Here is an 11,728-nt window from a genome sequence, read left to right on the forward strand (position 1 = left end):
TTAAGTTAAAGGTATTTGAAAATTCTTTCATTTGATATACATTTTGCTTGGGAAAAAGAGAAGAAAGAGCAAAGTGTCTCTCATATATTACTTGGTAATGAGTGGTCGTTATCAGGACCGAGAAGTCTTGTAAGTACATTTGTAACCAGTTATTTTTATATAGAAATAACTTCAAACATTTTGTTACAATATTATTTGACTACTTACCGGGTAAGAAAAGATTATACTGGGTAAAGTTTCCTTTACACGATCACACTTAAAGTACATAAAGTCTAATAAAAAGGTAAAATGAAATTAAATCAATATGACAAAAAAGAAAATTTATATTTTTGTGTTAACACGATTTGTATAAAACAATAATAAAGATAGAAACAGCTGTTTTGTCTTTTGTATGTATGTATTTACATAAAAATACAACCCTAATTTAATGCGACTTTCAATAAAGAGAGACATTTCACTGTCAAATCCTCTCTCAATGTGTGATTGTTTTCATTATTTGTTGCATTTAGACGATTCTATCCGTACTTTTTATACAAAATTTTTACAGATCATATTACTTGTGTGCTCGTGTGGAGAGAGTTTAAGTAGTCAAATTTTGACAGATCATATTACTACTGAGCTCGTGTGAAGGTGGCCTTAGGTAGTCAAGTATGGAATAGCTGGGCTATTCGAGTAAACATTTTTGCAATCAAATTATATGAATATCGTTTAATGGTGGGTATATAGAAGTCGGTGTTGCCATATAAAATGCTCTCTGTTGTATATTTATATATTTTTTTAAATCTAGAATTAATGACAAATTCTTAATTATACGTAAAAAAGCAAATAATTAAAATATAATTTGCATATATACACAATAATAGTATTAAAAAAATGGTTCTCAAATTAAAACGCAATTTTTTTTAGGTAAATAAGTTTTTATATAAAAATTTATTTTTTAAAGTTAAAAACACAAAAAATTTATAATTCAAAATATAAAGCGGAAAGTTTTTAGCAAAAATTCAAATGTTATTTATTTTCTTAATTTATTTTTTTATTGTTTACGAAAAATAGAGAAAAATATGGCAATATTGTTAAACAAATAAAAACAAACTGGCCATTCTAGTTAGAACAAAGAATGTGAAAACAACAAAAACAAAAAAAAAAAATATCCCACAAATAAGAATGTGGAGATAAAGAGAAAAACAACAACAAAATATTTACACTGATGAACAAAAAATGATCATTGATAAAGAACGTAGAAATGAAAAAAATAAATACATAATTAAGAAAAGAGAAAAGAAAAACATATGGACACGATACAAAAAAAAAAAATAAAAAAACTTTAAAAACAACAAAGAAAAAAATTTGAAAACAAATTTAAGAAAAAGAAACTTGGTAAGAGTGAAAATATACTTTTATTGTAACTTACAGTTTAAAGGTAAAAAAATAAAAAAATACCTATATAAAAATATAAAAAAACTACTTACTGCTTCTGCTGCCCTCCTTAACTCTGTAGGTTAAATTGTGAAAAGCCAAATCCACTGCTGGTCGTTTGGGCAAATGTTGTAGGGTTTTGGTTTGCACGGGCACTATCTGAGCCTTAACCTGTCTATTGTCATTTAATAGATTTTTATTATCGTTCTCAACCATTTTGTTTATTTATAATAATTCTATTTTTACAACATTCAAAATAAAATCACAGTAATTAATTTTTCATACACAGCTAGTTTTTGCATTTATTTTTTTGTAAAATGTGTAAATTTTCTTTGTTTCTTTATAAGAAATAAAAATCACAGATTAATTTTATTACAATTATTTTTTTGTTACAAAAAACATTTAGTTAACTGCGCGTTTTCTTTACAGTAAATAGGTACAAAAATTTTAAATAAAGGGGCGATTTTTTTTCTTTATAATGCAAAAAATACAAATTTATTTAATCATCACTTTTTATTTTCAACAAACAACCCTCCTCAAAGTAGCACGGTAAAGGAATTAATAAAATAAAAGAAAACTAATAGAAAATATATAATTCTTTTTTGAATACAACCGCTCACACACACGGTGCGATCACAACTAATTTCAATTACAAAAAAATTCAACTGAAATGGGTACTTGACTGAGTGGTGGCTACTTCCACCACTACCTTAATAAAAAAAATCATCGTCATCATCGCCAACAATAAACAGCACCACCACCACCACTACTAACACCAGTCAGTCAACTTTAATAAAATCGTACGTAAGTCATACGTACGTACTACTGTCACTAGAACCCAACGAATGTCTCAATACTTGTATTGGGTCTTAGTGTTTTTGTTGTTGTTGTTATTTTGTTACTATTTGAATCCATATATACATATAAATAATACAATTATTATCAAGACACAAGTAAGTACATTAATGAGAAATATTTACTACAACATTTTCCATGGACTTTCTTTATACCTAGTATTCTCTTTTTCGATAATCTAATAATTCTCTCACTCTTACTCTCTCATAAGTGTAAATATCATTATTTTTATAAAATTTTCTCAAATATGGCAACTCTTTTATTTGAATTTCTTTGTGTTTATTTAATCAATTCTTATATGAATCGATTTAAGTATTAATAGAATACTAAGCTGAGTGTGTGAGAGAGAGAGTGAGAGTGTGTGTAATTGTGTTTAGTTGAAAAGAGAGTAAACATTTTATTAGAGAGATACATTTTAAGAGCTTGTTGTATCTTAAAGTACAATTGTATATTTTTTATAATGTCCGCTTTAAATTATTGTTATGTTTTACCTGTCTTAATTAAATAAAATTATAATTACCTTATTTTACTTATATAGATATTGTTTTGAACTTTGATCCTTTTTTTTTGAAATAAGTAATTAAATAAGTGGTATAATTGCAAATAAAATAATTTCATTTATGTACTTCGGAAAATATTTATATTTAATTGTAAGATGTTTGTATAAAGTCAGTAAAAATGAACATTAGGCTGATTCAAAATAGCATGCACCATTAACTTTTTTTGAAAGGAGCTAAGTGAAACAATGGATCGATTTCAACTGAAATCAAAATTATTCTTGTCAATTGATCCTTATGTTAGATGTGTTATTAGTAAACTGTAGATTAAATATCTACGATTTTATTGAAATTTACTATACATGATATAGTTTGAAAATGTTTTTCAATTCAGTAAGTTTTTTGTCGTAAAACCTAGTCCTAGTTCTAGTCCACAAATATCGTGATTAGAAAATTGAATAAGTTTTCATAATAAAGTGGAATTATACCTTGCCTCAGATATAATTAAGTTATTTATTGGGGTTCAGTTGTATGGGGGCTAGATGAAATAATGAACCGATGTTAATCATTTTCATAGGATGGACCAAAATTAATCATTTTCAAAGTACACTTCAAAAGTATCACTAAGTGAATTTGTTAATATTTTGCGTAAGTGTTTGACTTCCAAAGAAGCGAAAAGAATCCAAATTTGTCTTAAATTAAAGGTATTTTTTTTGTACTCAAATTTTTGGAATTAAACCCATTTTATTTTGGAGTTGACTAATAAATATGTGCCATAACTTCCAAAGAAAGAGGATATAACAATTACTTCCTAAAAATAACTTCAAATGTTGTGAATTTGGAATTAAATAAAAAGAATATCCCTCCTATGACAAGTATGCCTCTGTTAAAATAATCACTTTTTCAGGTGTATAGAGTAAATTCTATTACTTTTTCGCTTCTTTGGAAGTTCTGTTTTTGGTGGGTAACTCTGAAACAACTTAAAGTCCAACATAATTTTGAATAAAAATCTTTTAAATAAATTATTTCGACATGGACGAAAAACGGACGCACAGTCCGATACGGTTAGATAAAAAATAAATTTATCGAGAAAAAAATATATTCTAAAAAACCGAAAAAGAAGTAGAATTTTCTTATTTTTTTTGAAGTTATTAGTGAAATTAAATTTTAGTAATATGGAATACAACTTTTAAAGTGATGATAAATATTAAACTTTTGGAAGTACTTCGTTTTATTTTTGCTGGGTAGTCGATTATAATACTATACAAAAGTCAGCATTAACATATAATACCGCCTCTGCTATAGTGGTGTAAGCTGTAGCACACCGTAGATTATAGTGAAAGCACTTCAATTTTTGAGATATTTATGTAGTATTTGCGTTTTAGAGGTGGTGAACTTGACATGATCGCTCTGGTTATCGAAAAATATTTAAAAACCAAGAATTAGAGACATTATTCCTTGAAGATTGGGAAGTTTTGCCTCTGTCTTCTAATATTCCAAACATTTGTATATAAATTAAGAATTACAATTGAATTATTAAACGATCATGGTGTATCCTAAATAAGATTCACGACAGTCAAAAAATTTTAATTTTTTTATATTAACTTTCTAAAATTAATTGCAGGTGTTTAGCTATCGGTAAAAACGGTTTAATAATAATTATCTTAAAAAGAACTTTATTGTAGCGAACTTGTTTAAAATGGCAAATATCTACATATATGTATACATACGATAAGATTAGCCAAAATTAACTATTATAAAAATACTAAATTCTTGTAGTATGAATGTTAATTTCATTTAATTGAACTTATTGAATTGAATAAGAAAATATCAAATAAGGAAATAAATAATTTTTAATTTTATAACTTTTTGAATTATAATTAATAGCATTTACTACTTAGTTCTACTTATAATTCAGAATATTATAGAAAAATTACTGTTGTAAATTTATTTTTGCTTTTTATTTATTTATATGTAGGTGTAACATTTGAGAAAATTAAGGGTTTACTTAATTTTATTCTTAGAAGTTTTGAATTAAGTTTAAATAATTAAAATTTATTAACATAAACTTTTTATAATTCGACATAAGCAATTAGCATGGAAAATATTAAGTGTTGTAGTTATTGGAAATATTGCAAGTCTAGTAAAAATTCAGCAGTTTTTAAGAGTTGAAAGTTAAATATTCTGAGTTTGATTTACGAGAAAAGGAAACAAAACAAGTAAGAGTTCTATATTCGGCTGTGCCGAATTTTATATACCCTTCACCATGATGTGTTATAAGCCTTTTGTACCTTTTGAAGAACGAAAAAGTACCAAAAAGTCCCCATCTATGGGTCCTCAGTTAATCCGGGCCATACAAACTTAATTACATGTTCCTAGGTTCAATATTGTAGAAATTGTAAAAAGTACCTTTTGAAGAACGAAAAAGTACCAAGAAGTCCCCTTTTACTGGTTCTCACTTAATCCGGGATATACGAACTTAATAACATGTTTCTAGGTTCAATATTATAGAAATTTCAAAAAGTACCTTTTGAAGAATGAAAAAGTACCAAAAAGTACCCTTTCATGGGTCCTCACTTAATCCTGGCCATACATACTTAATTACATGTTTCTAGGTTTAATATCGTAGAAATTGCAAAAAGTACCTTTTGAAAAACGAAAAAGTACCAATAAGTCCGCTTTTATGGGTCCTTACTTAATTTGGGCCATACATACATAATTACATGTTTCTAGGTTTAATATCGTAGAAATTGCAAAAAGTACCTTTTGAAAAACGAAAAAGTACCAAAAAGTCCCCTTGTATGGGTCCTCACTTAATCCGGGCCATACATACTTAATTACATGTTTCTAGGTTTAATATCGTAGAAATTGCAAAAAGTACCTTTTGAAAACCGAAAAAGTACCAAAAAGTCCCCTTGTATGGGTTCTCACTTAATCCGGGCCATACATACTTAATTACATGTTTCTAGGTTCAATATTGTAGAAATTGCAAAAAGTACCTTTTGAAGAACGAAAAAGTACCAAAAAGTCCCCTTTTATGGGTCCTCACTTAATCCGGGCCATACATACTTAATTAAATGTTTCTAGGTTCAATAATGTAGAAATTGCAAAAAGTACCTTTTGAACAACGAAAAAGTCCCCTTTTATGGGTCCTCACTTAATCCGGGCCATACATACTTAATTACATGTTTCTAGGTTCAATATTGTAGAAATTGCAAAAAGTACCTTTTGAAAAACGAAAAAGTACCAAAAAGTCCCCTTGTATGGGTCCTCACTTTATCCGGGCCATACATACTTAATTACATGTTTCTAGGTTCAATATTGTAGAAATTGCAAAAAGTACCTTTTGAAGAACGAAAAAGTACCAAAAAGTCCCCTTTTATGGGTCCTCACTTAATCCGGGCCATACATACTTAATTAAATGTTTCTAGGTTCAATAATGTAGAAATTGCAAAAAGTACCTTTTGAACAACGAAAAAGTCCCCTTTTATGGGTCCTCACTTAATCCGGGCCATACATACTTAATTACATGTTTCTAGGTTCAATATTGTAGAAATTGCAAAAAGTACCTTTTGAAAAACGAAAAAGTACCAAAAACTCCCTTGTTTGGGTCCTCACTTAATCCGGGCCATGCATACTTAATTTCATGTTTCTAGGTTCAATATTATAGAAATTTCAAAAAATACCTTTTGAAGAACGAAAAAGTACCAGAAAGTCCCCTTTTATAGGTTCTCACTTAATCCAGGCTCTACATACTTAATTTCATATTTCTAGCCAATAACAAAACATTAGTGCTGCTCTCGCTCTGCTACTCTTGCTCTGCTGCTCTTGCTCTGCTTTGCTTTTATAAACAAATTACAATAACAATATTTACCGTATTGTTATGTATTTTGTTTTTGTTTTTTGCAGTTTTTGTCTGAGCATGAATAAAAAATCTAAATTTTATATGAAATTTTCAGAGGTTGTCTCGGTTTTTTGCTCATATCTCCGTTATTTATGGACCGATTTTGCTGATTTTAAATAGCGTTCTTGCCGGTCGTATGTCTGATAGAATTATGGAAGATTCGGATCTCGCAGATATCTGGGGTCTTCTAAAAACTGATTTCAACAAACATACAGACAGACAGACAGACAGACAGACGGACATGGCTTAATCATCTCCGCTACCTATAAGGATCCAGAATATATATACTTTATAGGGTCGGAAAATTATATTATAGAAATTACAAACGGAATGACAAACTTATATATACCCTTCTCACGAAGGTGAAGGGTATAACAAGTAGGAAAGTATAGTCGGGCATGGCCGACCATATAATACCCTACACCATGAGTATATTTTTAAAATTTTTACTTTTTATAAAGAAATTTTTATGTTGAATATTTTTCCAAAATATTTAAGCAATTTATTGATAAAAAAAATAAAATTTCTAAATGAGGTTTATATAGGTCAAATTGGGCCGATCCTCGGTAAATTTGGAAAAAGGATATATTTTTAAATAACAGTTAGTTTTGTTGAGTTTCATTGCGATACAAATGGTTACAAGTAAATTTTAGACGTTTAAGACATTTTTGAAGGGGAGTTTGTATGGGGGCTAGGGTCAAATAAGGGCCGATCCTTACGAAAATCTGCAGTGTCATTTATACTTATGTAAAACTTATTTATGCCAATTTTTAGAGAGATAATAGAATATTTGACGTAATTATGGCATAAAAAGTTCAAATCGGGAGGTACGGTTGAATGGGGGCTAGGTGAAATAATGGACCGATTTCAACCATTTCGTCCCTGTGCCAAAGAACATGCTTGGTCCAAATTTCATCAAATTATCTTGAAAATTGCGGCCTGTACCTTGCGCACAAGGTACAGGCCCCACTATAGTGGTGTAGGGTATAACTAATATACAGTGTTATTGTAGCTTTTTTAACAAAGCATGAAAAAATATGACATTTTTGACGAAATTTTCAGAGGTTGTCTCGGATTTTTGCTAATATCTCCGTTATTTACTGACCGATTTTGCTGCTTTTAAATAGCGATCTTCTCGAAAGTATGTCTAACAGAATTATTGAAGATTCGGATCTCGCCGATATCTGGGGTCCTCTAAAAACTGATTTCAACAGACAGATAGACAGACGGACATGGCTTAATCGACCATCGAAATATGACCATATTTTATAATTCTATGCCGGTTACTTTAAGGTGGGTGTAGAACAAATATTTTTGTGTGTTAAAAACATCATCAAAAAGCTAATACACACTCCCTCTTAAAGTAGTGTAGGGTATAAAAAACGAATAGAGAAGAAATTGTCTTTTGATTGATGAATGAAGACGAAACAAATGATAATTTGGGCAATAGTAAAAAGTCTACGTTTGCGTTTTTCGTGCAGCGCTTACCCACTATCCCATGATGAAGATTTCAGTTTCATGGTCGAATTATTGTTGAATTCAGTTAATTTTTTTAATTATCTTAAGCTATTGCTGATTTAATACGATTGTTGTTAAAGAAAAGTATATAAACTAAATATGGATTATAAGAAATTTATGCAACGATAGTTTTACTATAACACGCATTCATTATTTTTCTTTACACTGAGAAAATAGTTTTCGTTGAAACAACTATTTACCAAATGTATAACTTCTTTATTTCTTTAAATAAACAGCTGAAAGTTTCAATAAATATATTTTGTAAGCTTCGTTTTGAAAATCAAAATTTTTCTCTATTTTGTGAAATTTTTCGGAGCTTAACTTGGAAATCATTGTGTTAATAATATCCAAACATGCAATTTTTCCAAAACAAATAATGTAGGCTTTATGCAAATAAAAAATATTGCAAAAATAATAATTTTATAAATTTTTTAATTTAAAACTTTAAAACATAATCGAACAGTCACAAAATTTACGTAGAACATTATATTTGTGGAGTTATTTAAAATTTGAAAGTGATTATGAAAAAAGACATTGTTAGATAAGACATGGAAATACGAAATCCGATAATTTCTATTTTCAGTACTAAACAGTTCCCATAAACGGATAGGTTAGGTTACTTGGATCGCTAGTAAGCGATTTCACTCCGAGGCCTAGTGGCCCATTGTGCTTGGAATTACCATTCCCTTATGTTGAGAAAACGGTTTCCTCTCTAGTTTCGTTGACTAATTATTTTTTTCGATCTCGGTGAAAGCTGCCCTCATGTTCTGGAACCCATATCAACTCAACGTAAAGCTGTCTCTTTAGCTTTAACCGTTTAGGCTGTGCGATGATGAATCAGTCAATCAGTCAGTCAGTCAGTCAGTCAGTCAGTCAGTAACGTTAGAATTTTATATATATAGATTAGTTGAAAAAATATATATCTAAACTGGTTATTTTTAATAATATACAGTACCCTACTGCACATTGTGGTAACTTGCATTACAGGTTTGCTTTTTGTAAAAATAAACCGTTACACACTTGCCAACAACTTGAAAATAATGAACTTTTATGTATGTGATCACGTGCAATATGTTTAGTAAACTTGTCAAATTAGAAAATCCAACATGTTGTCATAGAATCACAATAACAAGTAAATGTTATAATGGAAAATGTATTACAAATAACTTTTTATAACCATTATCATCAAAAAACGATAGGGGTATTTTGGCTTTGTCATTCCGTTTGTAACACATTGAAATATTGGTCGTAGACCCATAAAATAATTTATGGTCCCTATTATGCATTACAATTCGAAACGAAACTTTCTCCGTTTGCCAACTTTGGTATTCCGCATTTCGATTCGACTCTCCGTCACATAAACAACAATTTACAAAAACATAGGTACGATCGTAACGCAGAAAAAAAACACATTCGTAAAGCATTGCTTCTTCGTTTTCTTACGGTTCAGTTTTTTGTTGGAATACCTTTTTTCGATCATTGCGTAACTGAATGCGTAAACGTAATCGAAATGCAGAATAGGGGTGTATATTCTCGGTACTTATTAAAGACGAGCCAAGTCGCGCCCGTCTGTTTGTTGAAATATCTAAATGCAGTTTGTTCGGTATTAATAATGGAATATATCTGTGCATAATTTCGCAAAGCCTACATATAAGTGGCCTCCCCCGAAAAACATTTTATATGGTCAAAACTTGTTTAAAAAGACTGCTATTGTAATAAAAACTTCATCAAACAAGTGCTATATGAAGCACAAACTTCCAACCAATTTTTATGAGTATCGTAATTGACCCAGCCCCCATATAACCAGTAAATGAACGAAATCCGATATAAACAAGTTTTAGTAAATAACACTAGGTTACGTTATTTTCACTGAATATATTATTTTTCAATATTTAGAAACTCAGTTTACTTGGACATAATATCTATGAATCATTCAATCAGTGTTAGTAAGGAATGTAATTTCCGAAATAACATCACTTCCAAGGCACTTGGATCTAACTTTGACGAATGCCTGACAATGACAAAAAAGTGCTTTAGAGTTTTACTGTCTTCTTCACATGCTCTACATTCGTCTTTATCAGCACGTCTAAATTTGCATAGATGTGTTCGAAATCATGTGTATCCACTTAGAATACGTACCATCATACTAACTTCATTTTGAGAGGATTTCTCGTCTTGATGTCATCAGGGACATCCCATAGGATCTTTGTGGTTCTACCCACCGTTTCAACATTCCAAGAGGCCGTATGGTATTATCTTAAAGAAGACCGGAATGTTATTTTCGGATCTTTGTGGTTCTACCCACCGTTTCAACATTCCAAGAGGCCGTATGGTATTATCTTAAAGAAGAGCGGAATGTTATTTTCGGAATAACATCACATCACTTGATATCATCAGGGTCATCCCATAAGATCTTTGTGATTCTACCCACCGCCTTGATGTCATCAGAGTCATCCCATAGGATCTTTGTGGTTCTACCCACTCATTTCATTATTCCAAGAAGCCTTATTGAATTCTCTTAAAGAAGAGCGAGCTTTCGGAGCTTTAAAGTTCACTGTCTGCATAAAATGATTGGACAGTAAACTGAACATATACTGGGAATTTTGGAGATCGAAAGCTAAGCTGTGTGTAAAAAATTGGGATGTATTTTACAGGAAAAAGTACCCCAAGGGAACTCTATTTGTATTAGGTATCGAGAAGGGTTCCATGGCTAGTCTTGCCAAGAATTAAGGTAGGGCTTACTTCGCCAATCATATAGTATAGGAGAAATTTTCGAAATTCACTTTAAATCTATTGTACATGATTTGATCAGAATTAGAATCGCAGCAGCAGAATAAAGACACTCTTACTTATTTATATTTAATACTGGTTATTACTCTCAATCATTGCTTGGTTCACTTATATTGTAGTAAATTTGCAATAGTAGCAAATAATCCATGTTTTGTATATTTTTATACCCTTCACCTTCGTGAGAAGGGTATATATAAGTTTGTCATTCCGTTTGTAATTTCTATAATATAATTTTCCGACCCTATAAAGTATATATATTCTGGATCCTTATAGGTAGCGGAGATGATTAAGCCATGTCCGTCTGTCTGTCTGTCTGTCCGTCTGTCTGTCTGTCTGTCCGTCTGTCTGTCTGTATGTTTGTTGAAATCAGTTTTTAGAAGACCCCAGATATCTGCGAGATTCGAATCTTCCATAATTCTATCAGACATACGACCGGCAAGAACGCTATTTAAAATCAGCAAAATCGGTCCATAAATAACGGAGATATGAGCAAAACACCGAGACAACCTCTGAAAATTTCATATAAAATTTAGATTTTTTATTCATGCTCAGACAGAAACTGCAAAAAACAAGTAGGAAAGTATAGTCGGGCATGGCCGACCATAAAATTGTAAAAATATACTCATGGTGTAGGGTATTACCTACACCATGAGTATATTTTTACAATTTTTACTTTTATAAAATTTTTATTTTTTGTAAAGAAAGTTTTATGTTGAATACTTATTACCATAATTCCAAAACATTTAAG

The 11,728-nt window shown here is 30.2% G+C and overlaps 1 protein-coding gene across 2 annotated transcripts in view; it reads right to left on the reverse strand.

Annotated features, from left to right (window-relative positions):
• The window catches only part of LOC111675196 (ATP-binding cassette sub-family G member 1), a 45,308-nt gene that overhangs the window by 25,397 nt on the left and 8,183 nt on the right, over nucleotides 1–11,728 (reverse strand). Inside the window, exon 2 of one of the 2 annotated variants that reach the window (XM_023435915.2) lies at nucleotides 1,470–1,591. The exons of the other annotated variant lie outside the window; for it this stretch is intronic. Within the exon in view, the coding sequence (XP_023291683.2) occupies nucleotides 1,470–1,591 (122 nt within the window). The remainder of the gene's footprint in view (nucleotides 1–1,469; nucleotides 1,592–11,728) is intronic. 2 annotated transcript variants of the gene reach the window in all.

Source organism: Lucilia cuprina, chromosome 2 (assembly GCF_022045245.1).
Source record: "Lucilia cuprina isolate Lc7/37 chromosome 2, ASM2204524v1, whole genome shotgun sequence".
NCBI classification, from domain to species: domain Eukaryota; kingdom Metazoa; phylum Arthropoda; class Insecta; order Diptera; family Calliphoridae; genus Lucilia; species Lucilia cuprina.